The sequence below is a fragment of the Hyalella azteca genome, unplaced genomic scaffold (assembly GCF_000764305.2).
Source record: "Hyalella azteca isolate HAZT.00-mixed unplaced genomic scaffold, Hazt_2.0.2 contig16646, whole genome shotgun sequence".
In the NCBI taxonomy this organism is placed as follows: Eukaryota; Metazoa; Arthropoda; class Malacostraca; order Amphipoda; family Hyalellidae; genus Hyalella; species Hyalella azteca.
This window is the reverse complement of record NW_025946460.1, coordinates 143,610-167,647: the sequence shown is the minus strand read 5'-3', so window position 1 is coordinate 167,647 and position 24,038 is coordinate 143,610. Positions and strand designations below refer to the sequence as shown.

Below are 24,038 nucleotides of genomic sequence, written 5' to 3'. Positions count from 1 at the left end.
TGCTGGTTAATGATATTTTGTCTGCTACGGGACATTTGCAAGATTTAAATATAACATGGGAAAATTTATTGAGTTAGTGAGCTTATTTAATTGAGTTTATTTAATTTTGTTAGCTGGTTTAAGTAAGAATTGTAAAAAACAAATACACGAGTAAGACAAATGCAATTAACTAATCTCATGTGTTACCAGACCTCACGTTGATAGGAGGAGACATCGGGACCCAGAATAATGCGTTTAGATATACAAGAGAAATGCAAATTAAGAGCTTGCAAATGATACTATTACAAAAACTATTGATACTCACATGAAATAAATTTGTAAGAATAGAATTTTACTAAATGATTTCACGGTAATTTGACTCCTTTTATAAAAAAAATATCATCCCAAATTTAGATGCGAAATATAAATCAGTATCTGTGGCAATTTTAAAAATATTATTTACAGGTGTTTTAATAAACTTTAAGTACAGGTGTGTTTAATAAACTTTATTTACAGTTTTTTTAATAAACTTTATTTATAGTTTCGTTAATAAATATTATTTACTGACAGTGTCCGCGGCCGTGAGGTTGATACCGACTCCTCCAGCTCGCGTAGACAAGAGGAACACGAAGATGTCTGATCTGCGAGGGAACACAACGAATTAAATCACGGTATACGGAACAGTTGAGCAGTTTTAATTACGATAAATTAGGTACAGAGCTTTTGCAGGAAACAGTCGAGCAGTTTTAATTACGATAATTATGGTACGGAGCTTTTGCGGGAAACAGTCAAGCAGTTTTAATTACGACAAATATGGTACAGAGCATTGATCTCATAGCTGAGTTCATCGATTCAATTCTTGGACGCCGTGAAATTTTCAATTTATTGTGACTGTGTTTTTGTGTCAAATTTTAAAGCACATAATATTACCAGTGACAACACGTGCTTAATAAATTGAACTTTACTGGAATGCAAACACTAGAATAGATTTAAAACATTTGTTAAATGGTTTCTATTAGAAAATTATCAGAGAGGTTCTACAAACATTTTTCCTGATTTGACACATAGGATATTAGCTACGGGGTCGAATTCTTTATAAAATTTAATGCTTTTTATAAGGAGATTTCAAACCGGTACTCTTTTTAGCGCATTTTCTCATTTATGGAAAAAATGCACTATTGTGCTCGCCACGTCCGTCCGTCTGTCTGTCTGTCTGTCTGTCTGAATGTCCGTGATCTCAAGTTTTTGTCGACGAGAAAATGCCCTTTCTGTCACTCACTGCAGTGAGTACTGAGTTATATTTTTTCTGAATTTAAAGAATTTTGATGCAAACATTTTATACAATAGTATTTTCAGATATCACCGGCCCTCTTTCTTGCGGTCGTCCTCGCACTTCTACCACTACAGTCCCCTCCTTCCCTCGCGTGCGTATAAAAATAAACCCCAGAGAAAAAAATATAACTCAGTACTCACTGCAGTGAGTGACAGAGAGCGCATTTTCTCAAAATCAACGAAAACGTGAAGTCACGGACAGACGGACGGACGGACGGACGGACATAACGAGCACAAAAGCGCCTTTTTCCATAAATGAGAAAATGCGCTGAAACAGACCGGACTTGCTAAGCAATGGTTCTTACTTGGACTGGAAGTCGGCGACCATGTCACGACGCTCGCTGATCTTGGAGGAGCCATCGAGTCTCATGTATTTGTGCTGCCGGTGCCGCATGTAATCCTAAACAAAAAGTAATATTAATATAACTTAAATCGCGGATAAAATAATCTACATTAAAGTGGCTTCCAATTCTGTCCGACTGCAAATACCATCAGATAAAGTATATTTTGCTGCTAAGCACTCACAATTTTGAGAAGCAGAACATCAGAAGTAAGCATAATATATCTGAAGTTAAACTAAGCAGAAACATTTTAATTTCAGCATAACATTTGAGTTCAATGTTACATGAAAAAAATTGAGCTTAATCATGATTTTGGACAAGATGTTTCTAATAAATTTAGGACATTTTTAATAGACAGTGAGAGGTTATAAAGAGGGGCACCTCGAGCAGGTTGATCATCTTGGTCATCTGAGAGTAGATAAGGACGCGGTTGCCTGCTGCCTTCATGCGACTCAGCAGCGAGTCCAACACGAACAACTTGCCCGCGTCCATCATGAGCGAGTGCTTGTCTGCTCACGGTACGGCAAGATTTAAATATATTTGCATGATTTAAGCTTGTGCAAGATTTAAATATATTTGCATGATTTAAGCTTGTGCAAGATTTAAATATATTTGCAAGATTTAAGGTGGTGCAAGATATGAATATATTTGCAAGACTTGAGCTTGTGCAAGATTTTAAATATATTTGCAAGATTTAAGGTAGTGCAAGATATAAATATATTCGGAAGGTTTAAGGTTTTGCAAGATTTAAATACATTTGCAAAATTTAAGTTTGTGCAAGATTTAAATTAAATATGACGGACAATGTTTTTGCATATGCGAGTAGTAGAAGCTTTGCCTACAGTCCATTAACAGACGTCGATGATATTCAATCTTAAAATCCTGGTAACACACGTTACCGCCAGTTTATAACAATACAGATAATTGCATACGAATTAAAGATACAAATTTGGAAAACTTACATACAAGTTCATTATTTCGTACAGAATGATACTTCTTTCAGGCTTAGTATAATAAATTGTGATGAAGGCTAGAAACAATTAAAGTTTTTGTGTCACTTCGCCGGACTGGAGGCAGCTTTGAAATTTGTTGCTCAGGATTAAGAGAAATTTCTATTTAAAATAGCTTCTCCGTCTCTCGTATACACCAGATACGGGACTTTTGTTTCACTTTTGCTTGTGCCCAGTAAGTAGTAAAAATTATTTACATATTTCGATCATAGGATGATAAAGTTAAAAAAATGATAATAGACTGATAATACAAGTACTTATGCCCCGATATGTGGTGTGGGTATCGTGGTTATGCTCTCAAATAGCCGTTATATATTCACGTCGCTAACTCGCTATGTTACTCAAGACACAATTCTCCACAAATTAATAATAAAGCAATAGATAAACCGACCAGGAATGATAACGTGGTTCCAGTCCGCGCCTGTCTCGGATGTGAGAGCGTCTAGCCCGCCCCTCTCAGGCGCCTGCATCGGGCAAGGCGTCTCTAGGCTGATGTCTCCCATAGATGCTCTTTCCATCTGTCACGGAAATTCATTATATAAATGATCATTTAGTGCGATATTTAAAGGTGTAATTAAGGTCACACCGCATATAATCTAGCTGATCATGTCACACAAGAATAATCTATGAATTGAAGTGTGCGCGTTGCAAAAAAGTTCTTACGACGTAGCGCTGACCTCAAGCATCGTTGCTTTACGACTGGCAAATGAATAAGGGTAATGGCATAGCATATGTTGTGCATAGCAAGAGGGTAATAACATAGCAAGAGGGTAATGGCATAGCATATGTTGTGCATAGCAAAAGGGTAATGGTATAGCATATGTTGTGCATAGCAAGAGGGTAATGGTATAGCATAGCAAGAGGGTAATGGTATAGCATAGCAAGAGGGTAATGGTATAGCATAGCAAGAAGGTAATAGCATAGCAAGAGGGTAATGGTATAGCATATGTTGTGCATAGCAAGAGGGTAATGGTATAGCATAGCAAGAGGATAATGGTATAGCATAGCAAGAGGGTAATGGTATAGCATAGCAAGAGGGTAATGGTATAGCATAGCAAGAAGGTAATAGCATAGCAAGAGGGTAATGGTATAGCATATGTTGTGCATAGCAAGAGGGTAATGGTATAGCATAGCAAGAGGGTAATGGTATAGCATAGCAAGAGGGTACTGACATAGCATATGTTGTGCATAGCAAGAGGGTAATGGCATAGCATAGGTTTCGATAAAAATCTATTTTACCAATTAATTCATGAGATGGCGGAATAGAACTTCACATTACCATATTAACTGAGTTAAATGTCCACACAAGTCAGTTAACTAAGGTATGAAATCGACTGCGTGTTTGTGAGGGTGCAAGCTTCTGGATTTCGTTCACCGGCTCAATCCCAAATTGTCATACCTATGTAAATAAATAGGCTTCTTCAACCGATACAAAATTAATCAAAAAGAGGTCTACGGCCGGTTTAAGGTTGCAGCTAATTCTTTATAGAAGGAATTAAATTATTAAATCTAGTATGCAAATGAAACTCACAGTTAAAAAAGTATAACTCAGTACAGAGAGCGCATTTATATAACTAATATATAATATAACTCAGTGAGTGACAGAGAGCGCATTTTCTCGTCGACGAAAACGTGAAGTCACGGACGGACAGACAGACGGACGGACGGACGTACAGACGGACATGGCGAGCACATGATTTTTTTTTCATAAATGAGAAAATGCGCTAAAATGGATTGATTACATAAAGTGAAGTTATATCGAGAGATATGAAGGGAAATGAAGCATGACACCCGTTAAACATTAGAGTGCTATTTTCCAAGAGGTTAGTGAAAAATTAAATCAAGTTCAAATAGAATTCAAATATGAAATTCTATTCAATAATTGACCAGATCAATAACACAGAGCACCTGTTGCACGTGCGCGACGCCGCGCTGCAGCATTTGCAGCGCCAGGGGCGGCCTGAGAGGCGCGGCGCTCACGCATGCGTGCTGGTCGTAGCTGTACAGGCGCCGGCCACTGCACATCACCTGCAACAGAAGTGAGATAACTATAATTTCAGACGCTCACTATCCTAAAAAAATTTAGAGTCGCCCCAGCTTCTGGTAACCCAAATCAGAAGCTGAGGCGTCTGGCACTGCACATCACCTGCAACATAAGTATGATGACTATAATTTCAGCAGCTCACTACCCTAACACAATTTAGAGTCGCCCCAGCTTCTGGTAATCCAAATCAAAAGCTGAGGCGTCTGCAAATTTTCACTGGGTATAAGCCAAACTAGTGCGGGTTACTTTATGCAAAACTAACACGTTAACTCGACGTTACTCGGGACAGGTCATTCCTGTAATTTGATAATTTCTTTACCCCAAATACATAGTTTGGAAACTAATTACGTTAGTTGAAGAAGGACCCTTTCGAACTCGCATTCAGTATGGAATTCCTGCTAAAATTTCGCTTTTAAATTTAATTTAAACTTCAAATTTTCATTTTCTGAATGAAATAAGCATTTACCAAATAATAAATCTCGCCTTATTTTTTCCATGTCTCTCGATTCTACCAATAAAAAGTAAAGTTTTATTTTGATGTACTTATCCCGACACTAGAGATATCTTGTATACGCTCCTATATTATCACGGTGTCAGGCTTCAAAGACGTATGCAAATATTAATTGCATCGGAATAATCTATAACTAAATAAAACCGAAACCAGCATTATTTCAGGAGGTCAATTAAAATTATTAAGAGATTTAGTTGATTAATCACTCACGAGATCAGTTACTGATTAGTTAATTAGTTAGTTTAGTAGCCACATGTTTACCAGCGCTTCAGCTATTTAGCTATCTCGCACCGAAAGTCAGAATGAACATCACCATAGAGGTGGAAGGTCTCAATATCGAACGTTTCTCAAAACCCGCCATAAGTCCCCCCTGAGGGGAGTCAGTGATTAATTGATTTACATCTTAATTAAGATTAATTGAATATCTAAATTGATTCCTTATTACTTGATTAATTAATTACATCATATTTAATAGTAATTCCTTAGTACCTTAGGGCAAGTTTGTGCCAGGAACGCGGGCAGCGAAGTGGGCTCACATGCGCGGGTTACGGGCAAACGGGGAATGAACGGGCGCGCTGGGACGTCCTCTTCTCCTGAAGGGGACGTGGGACATTCGGACGTACGAACTCCACACGTCTGGGTACGTCAGAATACATCCGAGACGTTAGCAATAAGACGGGCCAGAGCAACAAGATCGACGTTTTAATGTCTTGGATTGGACATTGGAGTTAGAGCAATTTCTACTGGAAAACGTTGCTAATTTTTTAAGTTTTCTACCAATAACAGTACCATCTAAGGCTTAGAAAATACTCTTCTAACTCTAGGCGTAATCATATTCTAAACATAGAAATTGTTATTTTCAAAATCTATCCATGAATTATAAGAAAATAAATTCTATTATATAAATATCAACTGCCTGTTCAAGGTTATGCTTGCCTTAAACAGAAATGACAATAAGCATCCCATTAAACTTAAGAACACACCATATTTTGTACAATTTTTTCAAAGTCACATTGCAATTCGCTAACCTTGGATGGCGATTTTAACCTCGGGGATTTTTTCGGCGAAGAAACCGCGGATTTTGTGGGCGAGTTCGAGGACTGGGAGGCCACAGACGATGAGGCCACAGGCGATGAGGCCACAGACGACGTATCTTTGCTCCGGGAAGGCAGGCTTCCTGAGGCATCAAGGCGAGACGAGATATCGTCTTCAGGTTCTAATTTCCCAGCGACGCCGCTGCTAACTTCTTCTATTCGAGGCTTGTTGCGCTTGTTTAGTCTGTGGACAAAGAGAACATTTAGCATTTGCTATATCTTAATAACACCATTCACAGTATTTATGGCATACTATATATTATAATATGGCATTACATTTAATGCATATTAAAACAAAAACGTTTAATGCTATAGGTGACGAGGCAGCTAATTTCATATAGCTAAGACTGATCAACAACAAGTGTTACGGCTATTTTTTTCTTTAACAATACTCATGTAATTCTCCTTGGAAGATATATGTTGTTATTAAATAAAATGCAACTTTTCCTTAGACTTTTCAACTTCTGACCAAAAAATCAATGAACGATCGTCCATTTCATAAGATACACATAATAAATGCGTAACAATAATTTATTACAATTATAACTACAATACAATAAATAATAATAAAATTATAACCGAGATAAGAAATAGATAACGAATTAGAATGCAAAAGCAGCATAAAGCATACCTCATGAGTCGGTGCGCGGACGTTTCAGGCACGCTCCTGACGACGTGGTCGACGAAGGCATAGAAGGGCGACGTGTGTGTACAGAAGACGAGCGACCGCAACACGTCACCACTCATGTCATGGCCGGGGAGTATGAGAGACCCGTTATTTAAAAATGATTTCCTTGCAGAAGAAGAACTTCCAGACGACAAATATGAACAGTTTCCATCTGAGAGCGAATGGTGTGATGAAGCATGCCATCGTTGCATGTGATGAGAGATATGGAGTGTGTGGTGATGGTAGTGATGCAGCAGCCGCCATGTGGTTACAACATCACCAACCAATAGTAGACAAGCCTCTGCAACACTCACACCACACAGCGCAGCGAACCACCAACTAGTTAACCATACCGCACCACCATCCTGGTTACTGGCCGCATCACCTGTGGTGGGTAAATATTATGGAGAAATTAATCTTGTAAAAATATTAATCTTGTAATCTTATCTTGTAATCTAGAGAAATTAATCTGTAATCTTGTAATCTTGATGACATTAATTATGACGGAAAATTTCTTGAGTGCGATTCTACATGATAGGTATAAATGAACCATATGTCAATGTTAATATATAAAGCAGGTAGAAGCATGAATTTTCTTTATATTAACTAGCGCACGAGAGTATAGCTGCGTATGGACGTGGTGAGGGCAGAAGGGTGATAGGAAGGCAGGCACGAGGGGCGGCCCGTCCAGGGCGACGTGGTAGAGCAGCCTGGGCACGAGGGCTGCGAGAGGGACGCTCCAGAGGGAAGATTGCACCTCCCGACGCTCCAGCAGCTCAGGGTGGTTGCAGACCTGAGACAAATGCCCGATATTAAATACACATAAAAATACAGGTTTATTTACAGTAATTTTATAGATATACAGTAAAAAACATAGGTCTAGTTGGTGTAATTGAATAGAAATACGATAAAAAAACACAGGTCTAGTTGGTGTAATTGAATAGAAATACGGTAAAAAACACAGGTCTATATATATAGTCAGTGTAATTGAATAGACATATGGTAAAAAACACAGGTCTAGTTGGAGTATTGAATAATCATACGGTAAAAAACATAGGTCTAGTTAGTGTAATTGTAATTGAATAGAAATACGGTAAAATGACAGGTTTATATATATATAGTCAGTGTAATTGAATAGACACATGGTAAAAAACATTAGGTCTAGTTAGAGTAATTGAATAGATATACGGTACAGTATAAACACAGGTCTAGTTAGTGTAATTGAATAGATATACGGTAAAAAACACAGGTCTAGTTAGTGTAATGAATAATCATATGATAAAAAACATAGGTCTAGTTAGTGTAAATCATCGATCGTTACATCAAATAAATACATCAATCACTAATCTTCAGTTGAAAAATTGAACATGTGTCGCTATATTCAAAATAGGCAGTAAATTTTGACTAAAGTTTTCAAGAAGTAGCATGTTTATACCAGGAATTGTTCAAGTTCGTGTTCTAATGAACAAGTTATATTGATAATATCTATTCATCGAAAAAAATATATTTAATATATCAAGAAGTGTCAATATATCAATCAATTTACTAACTCGGAAATATCTACTACATAAATACTTCCACTATATCGAAAACAAATCATAACTTGAAAATATGAAATATATATATAAAATATTCACTGTACTTAATATAGACTTATTTCATTTGCGGTAGCCGAGAAAATGTGCAATATATTTAAAATATTTAATGTACTTAATATAGATTAATTTAATTAGCGGTAGCCGAGGAACTATGTAATATATTTAATATATTTAATATAGATTAATCTCATTGAAATTAATCTATAAAAATATGTAATATATTTAAAATATTTAATGTACTTAATATAGACTTATTTCGTTTGTGGTAGCCCACCTTCCTGAACTGCATGACGAGGTTCATGAGGGAGTTGGTGACGGAGGCGGGGGTGGTGGCCGAGCCTGAGGTTGAGTGCAGCAGTTCATCGATGCTGATTTTGTTCTTAAGGCCAGAGTACAGGAACTTCTGGCGCAGCGTCAGCGGGCAGTACACCATGATCTGTTATATAGTAAAATAAGGGTGATCGTTGATCTGTTATATAGTAAAATATGGGTGATCGTTGATCTGGTACACAGTAAAATAAGGGTGATCGTTGATCTGTTACACAGTAAAATAAGGGTGATCGTTGATCTGGTACACAGTAAAATAAGGGTGATCGTTGATCTGGTACACAGTAAAATAAGGTTGATCGTTGATCTGGTACACAGAAAAATAAGGTCAATCATTGATCTGTTACACAGTAAAATAAGGTTGAACTATGATTTGTTACACAGCACATTTAGGCACAACCATGATCTATTACACAGTAGAAATAGGCAAAACAATTTTTTATAACACAGTAGATGAATTCTTTAAGTTGAAGAATTTGATCTAGTATTATAAAATTTAAAATACAAAAGAAAAAAATGGGAAGTCATCCGCCGAGCGCAGAATTTCGGCGGACGCATTAACTGAGTTAAGAAAATTCAACATCCCGAATATAATAGTAAAGAATTTTGAATTGACAGTAAAATTTCAGAAAAATATACATAAATGAAAGAGAGCAAACCTCCTTCCCTCTGGTGCAAGGGCGATCGCTGCAAATCTCTCACCTCAATTTTGTCGGTAAGCTCGTTTTCCACTTCGGTTTTGATGCGCCGAAGCATGAACGGTTTCAGGATGGTGTGCAGTCGGTTTAAATGTTCTGTGTAATAATTTCACATTATAAAAATTTGTGAGTGTAATTAAAAAAAATTTTTAACAGACCTTCATTGACATTAATATGGTTTTAATCCGTGCTGCATGACCTATATTCGCTCATATTTTCTCATTAACGGGATGTCCGCAGATTTTCTAAGCAATAATATCTTTGATTTTCTCATTACTAACATTGCCTGAAATACGTTATTCTCATTACTGACATAACCAAAAATATTTTCATTAAACACCTCAAATATTCTCATCAATCACCTCAAATATTGTCATTAATAACCTCAAATATTCTCATTAATAACTTTAGTTAAAGCCCCCTCCCCTCACATTTTTTCATTAGTAACATGTCACTAATTAGCAAATATAAGGTGACCGTGTTAATGAAAAAGCATGTCACAAAACGCCCTTTCGTCTCAGATTTGCTCATTAGTAACATGTGACTAAACGCACTTTCATCGACATGAGTCCGGTTCTCGGCCCGTGTTAATGAAAATTAATGAGAAAGCATGTGACAAAACGCACTTTCATCGACATGAGTCCGGTTCTCGGCCCGTGTTAATGATAATTAATGAGAAAGCATGTGACTAAACGCACTTTCATCGACATGAGTCCGGTTCTCGGCGTGGCCCTCGATGTCCTTGCTGAACCACTCGTTGAACCACTGGTGCGAGTCAAACAGCGCGGGCATAATGAAGTGCAGCAGCGCCCACAGCTCGGCCATGGTGTTCTGGATGGGCGTCCCCGACAGCAGCAGGCGATTCCGGCAGCTGAAGCCCAGTAATAACTTCCAGCGCTGGCTGAGAACAACACAAAAAATAATATAACTCAGTACTCACTGCAGTGAGTGACAGAGAGCGTATTTTATCGTCGACGAAAACGTGAGGTCACGGACGGACAGACAGACGGACAGACAGACAGACGGACAGACAGACAGACGGACGGACGGACAGACGGACAGACGGACGGGCTGACATGGCGAGCACAATAGCGCCTTTTTTCCATAAATGAGAGAATGCGCTAATAATCAATCTACCTAAGCAATATTGACAGCAGAAAAATCATTTTATCAATGATAAATTAGAGACGCTGCATTATAATTAGTTATTTATTTAAGAATGAATTACTTATAGACATCGCATCAATCACTCGGATGGATGAGTGAGGCTTTGTCAAAATAGCGATGCACTTCTAGTTCTACTTCGGGTCATACTAACCCAGTTTGACCTAGCAAAAGAACGTATCGGTGCTACGCGCTGAAAGCGTCACAAATTGGACAATTTGGCTCCTTCATTTTTCTGAGAGAGATTTTTCTTTGCTTCGTTCATTCAAGAAATAAATTTCCCCTTGATCGAAGAATTTCCCCTTGAATAAATTTCCCCCAAAACATAAAAAACATTCCTAAAAAACATAAAAAACTCCCAAAAACATAAAAAACATTCCTCCAAACATAAACTTTCATAAGTTCATTACATGACTTTCCAATATTGGTCCGAGCGCTTGGTCTGTAATTTGTGATATTGCTGCAGTGCATATCGCATATTATCTTGAACAATAAGCTATCCTTCAAATCATCTGATTTCTACTACGTGCATCAGGCAGTTCAAGAATCCCAAATCAGATCACAAAAAAGTACAAATCGATAGGTGAAAATTTTCGAAGCATTTATTTGAAGTTCGTGCTGGAGGGCAAGCCTTCGTTCTTATTTCTTCTCTTTGTTTTTCTATAGATTTTTTTCGCCAAATATCTTGGTTCATTCCGCATTTCAAAACAGAACCATTTGTCCAAAAATCGTATGTTGCTCGCGCTCGAAACTTTTTTCACGTGAATTGACATTTGAGTTATTTGAGTTAATTGTATAATTAATACTCTTGATTTGAAAACATATTCGATATAATGTTACTTGTTGATGGTCTTGATGGCCTGCGCCTCGTCAAGGACCATGTACCATGTTACCATCAAGGACCATGTACATTTTACATGATGGTACCTGTTGATGCTCTTGATGGCCTGTGCCTCATCAAGGACCAAGCACATTTTACATGATGGTACCTGTTGATGCTCTTTGGACCATGCACATTTTACATGATGGTACCTGTTGATGCTCTTGATGGCCTGTGCCTCATCATGGACCATGCACATTTTACATGATGGTACCTGTTGATGCTCTTGATGGCCTGAGCCTCATCAAGGACCATGTAGTTCCACTTGAGTCTGTTGAGGAATTTGAAGTCCTGGATGACGATGTGGTAGCTGGTGACGACCACATGGAAGCTCGCGGCCTTGCGGTCGCCGCAGTTACGCAAGTCAAAAAACTTACGCAGACTCTTGCGCTCCTCAGGCGTGCCCCAGTACGGCACCACCTGCGGTAATTACCAGGAACACATTAAAACTAAAAAATAATTATTTATTAACAATAACTCAATATTCAATAACAATATTCATTAACAATAATTATTTTATGTGTCGTAATATAAGCTAATAAAATTTATCTACATAGTTGGGTGAATAACATGAATTGATTCAATGTACCGTAAAATAGACAATAAAAATGTTTTACATTTCTGACCAGGGGATCAACTAAAAGGACAGTAAAAAAACTCAAATTTTACAAAGTACGTTTCGAGTGTACGTACAGTTGTACCGTTGACAGTTGTACAGTCACACACGTAACTACGTACAGAACAATTCTGAAGAAAATAACAAGAAAACAAACCTTGAACTCCGGCACGAAGCGGTTGATCTCAGCGGTCCAGTTGTGTAGGGTAGAGGCTGGCGTCACGATGAGAAAAGGGCCCCAGCTGTCTGTAAAGTCAATTAAAATAGATTTATTTCTATTGAAAATCCTATCCCATTCATATTATTATAAAATTTATCAACTAATACTGCCTACAATTTCAAGTGTCTTCTTAAGTGAGTTTGAATATTAATTTAATGCTAATTCTCACACAGTTGTTATACTTATACACACACTTATTCACAGTTCAAAATAAACTATTAATAAATTCATTCCAAATTTTCGCCATCTAGGAGCATCAGTTCCCAATACGCTCACAAGGAACTCCTTGTACAGAAGAAAAAACAAATATGATACAATTTTTATTAATATTTTCATTTATTTCCATTGCTCAGTAGTATTTTCAATTACATCATTATTATCGGTAGTACCTCCTCAGTGTTCGCTTCGCCTTTTAATTTGTTCATACTTTTGTCACCATCATCCCACCACACTCATGTCACCATCATCCCACCACACTCATGTCACCATCATCCCACCACACTCATGTCACCATCATGTCACCATCATCCCACCACACTCATGTCACCATCATCCCACCACACTCGTGTCACCATCATCCCACCACACTCGTGTCACCACCATCCCACCACACTCATGTCACCATCATGTCACCACACTCATGTCACCATCATGTCACCACACTCATGTCACCATCATGTCACCACACTCATGTCACCATCATCCCACCATACTCATGTCACCATCATGTCACCATCATGTCACCACACTCGTGTCACCACCATCCCACCACACTCATGTCACCACCATCCCACCACACTCATGTCACCATCATCCCACCATACTCATGTCACCATCATGTCACCATCATGTCACCACACTCGTGTCACCACCATCCTCCCACACTCATGTCACCACCATCCCACCACACTCATGTCACCATCAGCTCACCACACTCGTGTCACCACCATCCTCCCACACTCATGTCACCACCATCCCACCACACTCATGTCTCCATCATGTAACAATCATGTCACCACACTCATGTCACCATCATGTCACCACACTCATGTCACCATCATGTCACCATCATGTCACCATCAGCTCACCATCATGTCACCATCAGCTCACCACACTCGTGTCACCATCAGCCCACCACACTCATGTCACCATCATGTCACCAACATGTCACCATCATGTCACCAACATGTCACCATCATGTCACCATCATGTAGCCAACATGTCACCATCATGTCACCATCATGTCACCATCAGCTCACCACCCTCATGTCACCATCAGCCCACCACACTCACGTCACCATCATGTCACCAACATGTCACCATCATGTCATCATCATGTCACCATCATGTCACCATCATGTCACCATCATGTCACCATCAGCTCACCATACTCCTCGCAAATATGAGCAAGGAAGGCGATCGCCTGGACCGTCTTGCCCAAGCCCATCTCGTCTGCCAAGATGCCGTTGATGCCCTGAAGTAATCAATCATTTTAAATAAACAAATTCTCTTAATTTCTGGCATCATTTGCTGTAATTTTTATAGAAGTACTATCACAACACTTTCTGTAATTTATTTTTAAAATCAGGCAATAATTTATTCCTCATTATTCAAATCATCATTACGGTTTTTACAAATTTAGATTTAATTTGAAAACAATGCCACAAACCGGGTAATCTGTGAAAAATAGTCAATTTGTCTACATGACCTCAAACTAGAAGATAGCACCAAGAATGGGCTAGCGTCCGCCTACATCATTCCTAAAATTTAAAGAACTTACTAATCTAAAAAATGCACAAGCCAAGAATTTGACACTCTCATAGAAGTTTATTAAAAGCTCTATCGGTTACGTCCAACAATGAATATGGTTGACAAGCAACATTAAGCTTACTCCTGTATTGTAAAAATAAAACTCACGAAGTAATAAAGATTAGCGATCCAGTTCATGCCCTTAAGTTGGTATGACTTTAGCTGCCCCATGAAAATTTCAGGCTGCATGAACTCCTTCTCTCCGGAGCCGCCGCCCCCCTGGCGACTTTGGTCATATTTGCTCATCAGAGAGCGCTGAGACCGGACGGCTTCCTGTGCCGTGTGAAGAGCTTGTCGCTTCAGGGCTTCACTGTCGACACAATCATTGAATGATTAGTGTAACACAATTTGTGCAGAATTAGTGACAGGCCTTTTTCAGACAAAAATTCAGATAGTTTTTTGTTTTTGTTTTGCTACAATTATTTTTGTACACTGTACACTACGGTGGAACGATTTCTCAACATTTTGGAGTTCGCTTTCACAATATAGTGCGGAAAAGTTGTGAACGTGCAAGAAAACGATGTGTGCAAAATTTTAAACCACTTTTATGGTTGCTTTTTTCATGATTTCATGATCGTTTGACAATATGAAAAATGATAATAAATAATATATAAATAATAACAAAATATTAGATTATATACTAAAATACTATTTGTTTAAATTATCGTTAGTTCTGAGAGAAAAATGAAAGCCTTACTGGGGCAAAAAAAAAATCAATAAACCGTATATTTATTTGGAATCCGTGAAAAAATCTGCTTAAAATATAAATGTAATCGATATTTCCAAGCAAATTAAGCGGCAGTAGCAGCCAAAAATTTTTTGAAGAAATGAAGAAGCACGAAGTTCATTTGAGTCGTCCAACAACATAATAAAAAACAATCTGAGATATCGCACCAGTCGTAGTCTTCGTCAGCCAGTGAAACTGCAGAAGCAGCGGCGGCGGCAGCAGGAGTCAGGTCCCCAGCCGAAGTCGGTCCCCCAGCGAGGGTAAGTCCCTCTGCAGGAGTCGAGCCCCCAACATTAGGGGCGTCCTCAAGCTGCTTGAGTATTTCCGTGCTGGTGCCGTCGTCGGGGCGGCCTGATATTTTGTCTCGCATGAAGTGCGCGTAGAGCTCCGGCAGCGTGATGAGGAAGTTTACCTTGCGCTGCTGTCGCTTTGCCTGAACAGCGAAACTCATTTTAGGTATTGCGAAATTTTACTTTGCGCTGCAGGCATGAAGAAAAAGTCATTTTAAATTAGTTGACTGTTTGGTGTTGGATATAGTAATTCAAACTGAATAACCTTTAACATCAACAATTTTTTTAAGTGCAAAACGGCTTTATTTTTTGACTCGAGACATATACAATTCTCACCATGCTCAGTACATGGTAACCTAGAAACTTCTGTCGGCGAAGCTCCAATATTTCGAATAATTTTTGACGATAAATTTTATACTATGACTAATTTGAAATTTTGAAACTGTTTTAACAAGCACCGATACTAAACATATACGGTATGACAAAGTTCCCTCGTCAGAGTTTTGCCAATAGTAACTGTGCAAATCTTGAAAAATTGTTAAGATTCGATAATTCCAGTTTGGCAATAAAAATTTAAGTTTGCATTAACTAAAATATACAAATAAAGTCAAGTATCTATTACCTCCATGATTTCTTTATCCATCTTTCGCTGTTCTTCCGCTTCTTTCTCTGCCCGCTTGTTTTGCTCTTTGATGATGCGGTCAAACTTTCTCCACTCGTTCTGCATGCTGCGACTCAGGCGCTTCAGTAGCCACACTTTCTCCTTCACAATTTTCTGGCTCTGCATTCACGGGAAAACAATTTAGTGTCAAATTTATAACGTAAAATCTGAAGGAGTTTAGAGGTATGGAATAAATATGCAGGACTGCAACAAGTAATAAGTAGTACTGAGCCAAGCTTAAATATACCCTACAAAATTCTTTGATATGTGATTGGTTTAATATGATGAATAATATGCACTAGTGAAAACTATTTGTTAGATATAGCAAAGCTGCCGAATAAAAATTCTGTTGTTAAGCACGTTGAGTTTCAACGTTGTTATTAATGGAAGGCTGAAAGTTTGACATACGTAATTATTGTTTTTGAATTTATTATTACATTCTTAAATGCAAACTGCAATCTTGGTGATAAGATGGATAAAATTAATCAAGTCTCAAAACGAGAATAATTTTTATTTAAGCTGAATCATACATGCAATTAACCACGCATATACAGTATCATAAGCTTGAATAATTTAAATTTATAATTCTCTTTAAATGCATTAATCTTTACATGAATAAATAAATGAACAAAAAAATTTGATATATATACAAAATGCAATGAAAATATTTTTGGAACTCGATTAAAGATTATACTATAAATAAAATCTATGCACAACAATTGCGTGTCAAAAGAAGACGTGATTCTATATACCGTATATAAACAAACAGCATCACGTGTAGAGAAGCTACCTGCAAGGCCTTGTGTCGGTAGGTCTTGGTAGCAGCTGTAGCGATCCTCTTACAGCTGTGCAGCATCTCCTTGTGAGCCGCAGCCCGCGTGCGCTGTGACCGCACCACCTCCTTGCGTGTCATCAGCAGCCACAGCTTGTGACGCCGCATTGCGAGCGCCTGACAAAACGTGGTGGGTTAATTTATTATATACATATTATTATAATGTACCTAGTATGTTAAACAATATTATAGCATCTTCTTAGTGGGCCCTTGCGAGTCATCAGCAGCCACAGCTTGTGGCTGCCGCATTGCGAGCGCCTGACATAACATGGTGCGTTAATTTATTATTTACATATTATTATAATGTACCTAGTATGTTAAACACTATTATAGCATCTTCTTAATGGCTGCGTTTTGCATCCTCTGCAACCAAACAAAGTTCTTGCTATTAGAATTATATTTGAATGTATTATTGATTATATTATTACTATTATTTTATGTACATAATATACTATACAAGAAGTACGTACCAAATATTGCATTGCAATAATTTCAAAACCAGAGGAAACAAACTATTATACGCAAGTGATTTTGCATGAAGTATTAAAACTTAAGCACAGCATTAGCAGATATGCCGACATTACTTTTTTACTAGTGACTAATATTCACATGATTTTGAAACCTCTAGCGAGTCCCATTTAAAAATGTGTAATATTAGCGAAATTTCATTAAAAACCGTAAAAATATCACAATTATTTCAAAGTGAAGGAACCATCCACCACAACACAAGTCAAGGATAACTAACGACACAAAAACTAAACACAATAATCTTTACACTGGAAATCCATTATCCTGATATTAAACTACTAACACCTTTGATAACACATCTACGTAATTTAAGCAAGTGGGAGTCAGAACTTTAGGCAAGAATGATATGCATGGAAATGGTGCCCTTACAGTGCCTAAACCGCAGTCCTAACCTAGATGGAAATTTCATCAAAACCTTATTGTTGACTAAAAAAATTATATTAGGTATGCTAGAGATCCATGCAAAATTATCAAACTAGAAATACTAGAAAATAGGGGAAATTTGATCATTTGATGATTGCAAGCACAGGAATATAACCATTAATATAATTACGCCATTAACCATTACTATTATATATAATTACTTTTCCAACTCCAATAAAATTTAGAAGTTAATTGCTACAATATATTTGTATCATCATTAAACAGACTATTTTTTTCAACCCAAAGCAAATCCTTATTCCTTACCATTTAAAATACATATCACTAACCTGAGCATCAAGTTTTTTTCCTTTCTTCTCTTTCTTATAAGGAGCCCGGGTTCTGATCTTAGAGATGTCTTCATCCGCAAGAGATTCTTCTCCATCATAGTCCATTCCCAGCAAGTTCTCAGAGTTCTGGCAATAACAAATGATCAGTTAAACAAGAATAGCCAAAATCTTTAGTGAATTAAAAAAAATTGACGTATTTTCTAGGACAGAATAGAATAATTACTTAGTTTTTCATGTCTATTCATTACCAATTATTCGAGTTTGCATGTTAATAATTTACACCAGGATTCACAATAACATAATAGTAATGTAGAACTCATACACAAAATAAGGTCCTACAAATATAAGCTTACCATAGCTTACATTTCAATGTTATAAATTGACATGTTCTACTCACAGTATCTCTAGTTACCAGGTCTTTGCTATGTACAGCATTGATGACATGAAGCTAAATAAATCGTCTGATAATTAATCTATAAGCCTTAATAAATAAAATATTATTGGAGAAAAATTGGGTTCAAAATCGAAAAAAATGGACATCAATGAACACAAGCAGTCATTAATAGAATTATTTTTTACTAAATTTAAACAAAATTTAGTAAAAAAAACTCAACAAAAAAGTAACAAACAACAACAAACCTGAAACAAAAGGTAGGTAACAAAAATTAAAGTATATATAACCTCTGGTGGTGCCCAGGGAAGGTTACCTATACAATATATAGCACCTCTGCTGGTGCCCAGGGAAGGTTATATATTATAAGACAATGAAACCTGATCAAAGTTGGTGTCATCATCCTCTTCCTTGATCGCGGCCTCCATCACAAGAGAACCTGATGCAGGTCTTCTCTGGTCGACCTTTGAGCCGCCAACGGGCGCAGCACCATTAGAGGCTCCACGGCTGCCCTTGCTGCCAACAGAACTGCGCACCCTCCGAGAGCACGCCAAGTACCGCTGATTGTCATTATACCTGTCAATATTATTTCTTAGAAAATCTGGCAAATAAATCTCAAATCATTGTTATACATACCGGTATCAATTTTATTTGTTTAAAAAAATCTAGCAAGTAAATCTCAGGTGTTGATATAACTGTCAATTTCATTTGCTTAAAAAAATTTAGCAAATAAATCTCAGGTGATTGTTCTGCCTGTTAATTTTATTTGTTTCATAATATCTGGCAAACAAATCTCAGGCTGAGCCTGTCACATCTTTTCATCCATTGCAGTAAATATAAATTTTACTGGTAGCAGGAAGAAATCTAGCAAATATTTCTAAAGTTATTGCTGACATGTCAATTTCATTTGCATCAGATAATTGGGCATCAAAATCTTCATATTGAGGAAGTAAATTTGGCAAGTCAATTCCACATGATTGAAGTTTATTGATATTTCATTTGAAGAAGAAAATTAAACAAATAAATGCAAAAGATTGCTGTACTTCCTGATCTAACCCACAAACCAAAATTGCCGTTGCAATTGAAGAAGTAAGGTTGAAGCAATTTCAGAGTTTCTTGAGTTTGCAATAATCAGCTTCATTTTAAAACAAATGAAAACAGAAGACTGGCAGAAAAATACTGAAAAATCAAGTGAATATTTTTGCAGCAGCTGAATAAAGTGTAACCTGCTTTGACTAGAACAGCTCAAAAATCCTCTTGTCATCACAATTCATGGTATTAAAGGCTCAAAGGCTCTGAAAATACTTCAAAACCTCAAAGGTAAATAAGGTTAAATTTAAACATCAAGTTCTACCGGCAGCAGCACCCAACAATTTATCAATCCATAATATTTTCCAAACCTGCACATTTTTTTCAATATTCAGATCAATGGAATCATGAATTTCAAATGCTGACCTGTCAACGCTGGACAACAGACCAGCTCCGTAGTACAGAAAACCCCGCCCCTTGTAGGGGTTGTCCTCAACCAGCGGGTCTACAGATGGCATATCCTTCACACTCTGAATAAATGAATAAAATCCAACTTGAAAATAATGTGATATGAATAACTCACACGAATACTTTCTACCACATTATTAATAGTATATTTCTCACATCATACCACGGATCTAGCTCATAATGCTATTGAACTAGTAATCACAGATATACATGGAAAGGAAATTATTTTGCATGTACTGGTAGATCATAACCAAAAAGAAATTCTCCAAAATAGGAAGCATGGAGCTCAAAATCTTATGTACTGATTTGCAGGATTATCTCTAATCTAATTTATCTCACAAATGCCAAATTTCACGGCAGAAATTTTGAGAAGAACAAACAAAATAAAGCTATGTGTGAAATACATACTACCTACTACATCTGATAACATGCATTTTGGCTTCTTTTTATGTCTGGCCAACTTTACACCATTAAGCTTCATCAGCACTAGGTAGTCACTGCCAAACACACAAGATCAAGAAGCTATATATATGATCCAAATAAAATTGAATGAACCTAATGTTTCAAGCAATTCCTCGGAAACTAAGGGTTTGTCATCTAAATTTGAATTTAACAAGCAAATCTCATTTTAGAGTCATTTAATAGTTCCACTCTAACAATAGCATTATAATCACAATTGATATTAAAGCATTATTGAAGTAAATGATTTTCCACGTGAAATTTAAGAAAGATAAAGTACCCATTTTTGTGAGAAGTAACTGGCAGCATGGCTTTTCCTGATGAGGTGCTCTCTTATCATGGCATTTATTCGCATCTCTCTTCTTTCTTCTGGGGACAAGCTATGCTGTCTTTTAGGCCTGCAACCTCCCTCCCCTGGAATTCCATCTTCATCCCGTAGTGAGAAATTTTTCTCAATGCTCCTGTTTTCATCATTGTGGGCATCATCATCGTCATCATTGTCATCATCATCATCCTCGTCTTCCTCATCAGTATTTTCATCTGAATTTTCTGATGATTCTGCATCTTCATTTGAGCTTGCATCATTTTCAGACTCCTTATTTTGTATATCATTACTCTGGTTGTTGCTATTGAAGTTAAGTGGACCAGCCTCAGGTCTGAGACTGCCAGGCAAAAACATATTTCTCTCCTGAGGTTCACAACTTGAAACTTCACCAAACACATGGACATTGTCATCGAACAGTTGAGATTTATAATCAAAACCTTGTTTTCTTCGCTTTGCACTTGAATACAAATGAGAACTTGATGATTCCAAATAATTTGAATCTGAATCTGAATCCGATGAATGGCACAATGCATCGCACACCCATCGACGTTTCTTCTGAACACTGCTGAAGTTGTACAAGCAGGAAGCTTCTGTAAGTTTGTATAATGCATTAGAAGTCATGAACTGCTTTCTAATTTCAATTTTAGGTAGTGTGAGATTGCACTTGTTTTTAAAATTACAAGAAAATAAGTAATACAATAAGAGGAATAGGGAAAGCAAGTAATACTGGGGGATAAAAGAATTAAATTCATATGAATTAAGGGATTGAATCAATAAATTAACAATTGATATGAGTTTATTATGTATTAACACACAGAAAATAATAGCTTACAGCCAGTAGAATTACTTATAGTATCAGCTGTGAAAATATCAGAAATTACATATTGAACTCACTCTCAAGGGATGTTAGCTCTTTTCGAAGAAGCTGTGTTTCAGGGTCATCATCGTCTTCAGACAGAGAGTCGGAGTCGCTGGAAATAAAAAAATCATATCCAAGTTATTATAACTTACTCAAAACCAAACAATTCTCAACAAAAATATGTAGATAAGTTTACTTTAACTGAACTGCATTGCAATCAGGCATTCAGGCTTGGTTTCTAGCTATTTTTGGAACCACAAGACTCCAACCAGATGAGATAGGCATCTCCCATCTTATTATTAACAAAAGTGCATGATTGGGTATTGTATTTAAATTTACTAAAAATTTTTCACTTTGGAGTTGCAAGATCTAGGTATTAATTAGAAAAACTTCAATCCTAACCTAAGATGTGGATCATGGATGTGCTATACTTTAATGCTTGGTTTGGTAAAACTATAAAAAACTGGAAAATTGGGCAGAAAACCCAGGTAAATTTGGCAAAAATGCCTATGAATCTGGCTAATTTTATCTGGCCCAATGATTTTATCCTAATTTCTACTGTAAAAAAAAATAAGAAAAAAATGGCCTATTATTACCTGCACTTCTTGGAAGATGGAAATCACCTGTGAAACTTACATTTCTACCTGGGATTTTAAGAAAATTTAGCCCAATATTCCACATTGATAGCGGTAAAATACTACTCTTGCCTCTGGCCTCAGTAAAGTATATAATTGATTAGATGACTTGAAAATAGGTATAATTAGGGACTTCTGGGAATAAAAAGTGAACCCAATTACCCAAGGCATTGACAATTCAATTTTGGCTCAGAATCTTAGTATGTGGTATGGTCCACACTGGAACTAACAAAATCTACTTAATTCATTGAGGCCTTGAATGCCCTTGATTGAAGTTGATTCAAAGGGTGAATAATAATAATTCAATTAAATAAATAATAATTTAATTATAATTTTTACAGCATAGTGGCAAAGCAGAGAGTTTTTTAGATTCTCCCTCAAGTTCATTTTTGAGTCCTATAAGTAGACCAATAAAGTATCCTGGATACCAGCATTATCATACATAAGAAATTGGTTAAAATCTTGAGTAAATGAGGAAATTAGAAATGAACTGATTCTAAAAAAGCTCTGGTTTGCCACTATGTTTTACAGTGGCATGAAACTGAAATAATTCAATTATAATTTTTACAGTGGCATGAAACTGAAATACCTTATAGGCTGACTGATAATGTCTTCAACATAGTCCAGGAATGGGTCAAGCTTCAGACTTCTGTACAAGCTTTGAAGATGAATGGGCTCAGCCAATGCTCCACCATTGCTTAGCTGGGTTTGTGTTTGTACAGATCCAGAAATTTGTGATGCATGATTTTGGCTCGCCATGACGGAAATTTTCTATTGATAGGTTGAAAAGTCTTTCGGGGAATGAATATCGACAATGAAACAAATATATTTTAAAAACTTTGAATTGGAAACAAAATGAACATCCCAACGACAACAGCCGCAACAGGCAACATCCCCAAATACATTCCGGACCATCATAAACAAAACAACAAATTCCGGACTGGTGGAAAATTTAAAATCATGGTTGAACTAGTATAAGGATGACCCATGTGATGCTCATTTTTACAACACTTCTCTTTAACTTCACTTCTCGTTGTTTGTTTGTTTGTTTGTCTGCTACAAATCTTGTAATCGAAATTTAACACACTTCTACTTATCCTATCGATCTGAAATTTTGCACACTTGTGTAAAGTTGGAGACAATGCATGAATCAAATGTCAAAATAAATGATTTTAGAAATTTAAAAAAAAATTTCAATATTAAAAAAATTGAAAAAATAATTTGTCAGCTACAAATCTTATAACTGATATTTGACACACTATTACCTGTCTAATTGATCTGAAATTTTGCACACTTGTGTGAAGTCAGAGGCAATGCATGAATCAATTAATAGAATAAATAATTTTAAAAAAATTATATATTAAGAAAAATTTACATATTAAAAAAATTGAAAAATTAATTTTTTTAATATTCGAAAATTAAATGAGAAATTCATTGTACATCTGTAGGATTGGAGACACTGGATTCTTTGGAAGTGTTGTCTTTAAAAAGCACATTTTAAACGTATATTATTGCAGATATAGCTTGTGGTTCGCCTGTGACATCACTGATCTAAGTGACGTCACGGGCAGTGACCAATCATTGAAATTCGGTAATCCAGTCAACCAATCTGTCGTGTGAATGACGGGATTGTTTACGTTTTTCGATCTCAGTGACGTAACAAGAAAGCTAAACTGAAAGACGGATGTCCTCGTGCGTCAACCCTATATAGTTTAAGTTTTAACAATGTTTAAGGGGAACGTCTGGGACCAAAGGTCAAAATTTCGGCTTTTCCGGATTTTAGGCTCATCTTAAAGCTTACTTTCTGACGCATCGAACGGTACTAGAACCTTCT

General features: G+C 36.8%; 1 protein-coding gene across 1 annotated transcript in view; it reads right to left on the bottom strand.

Moving 5' to 3' along the window:
* The window catches only part of LOC108669195 (chromatin-remodeling ATPase INO80), a 28,735-nt gene extending 5,633 nt beyond the window's left edge, over nt 1-23,102 (bottom strand). Inside the window, exons 1-25 of the mRNA XM_018156498.2 lie at nt 22,794-23,102; nt 21,605-21,681; nt 20,666-21,300; nt 19,885-19,988; nt 18,810-19,005; nt 18,039-18,164; nt 16,759-16,917; nt 15,930-16,088; nt 15,185-15,450; nt 14,399-14,600; nt 13,868-13,955; nt 12,419-12,507; nt 11,860-12,065; nt 10,300-10,502; nt 9,606-9,697; nt 8,851-9,012; nt 7,594-7,771; nt 6,943-7,363; nt 6,246-6,495; nt 5,707-5,853; nt 4,571-4,690; nt 3,054-3,180; nt 2,034-2,161; nt 1,617-1,711; nt 548-620 (exon numbers count right to left, since the gene is read on the bottom strand). Of these exons, the coding sequence (XP_018011987.1) occupies nt 548-620; nt 1,617-1,711; nt 2,034-2,161; nt 3,054-3,180; nt 4,571-4,690; nt 5,707-5,853; nt 6,246-6,495; nt 6,943-7,363; nt 7,594-7,771; nt 8,851-9,012; nt 9,606-9,697; nt 10,300-10,502; nt 11,860-12,065; nt 12,419-12,507; nt 13,868-13,955; nt 14,399-14,600; nt 15,185-15,450; nt 15,930-16,088; nt 16,759-16,917; nt 18,039-18,164; nt 18,810-19,005; nt 19,885-19,988; nt 20,666-21,300; nt 21,605-21,681; nt 22,794-22,963 (4,473 nt within the window). The 5' untranslated portion in view covers nt 22,964-23,102. The remainder of the gene's footprint in view (nt 1-547; nt 621-1,616; nt 1,712-2,033; nt 2,162-3,053; nt 3,181-4,570; nt 4,691-5,706; nt 5,854-6,245; nt 6,496-6,942; nt 7,364-7,593; nt 7,772-8,850; nt 9,013-9,605; nt 9,698-10,299; nt 10,503-11,859; nt 12,066-12,418; nt 12,508-13,867; nt 13,956-14,398; nt 14,601-15,184; nt 15,451-15,929; nt 16,089-16,758; nt 16,918-18,038; nt 18,165-18,809; nt 19,006-19,884; nt 19,989-20,665; nt 21,301-21,604; nt 21,682-22,793) is intronic.
* Nucleotides 23,103-24,038: the final 936 nt, after the last annotated feature.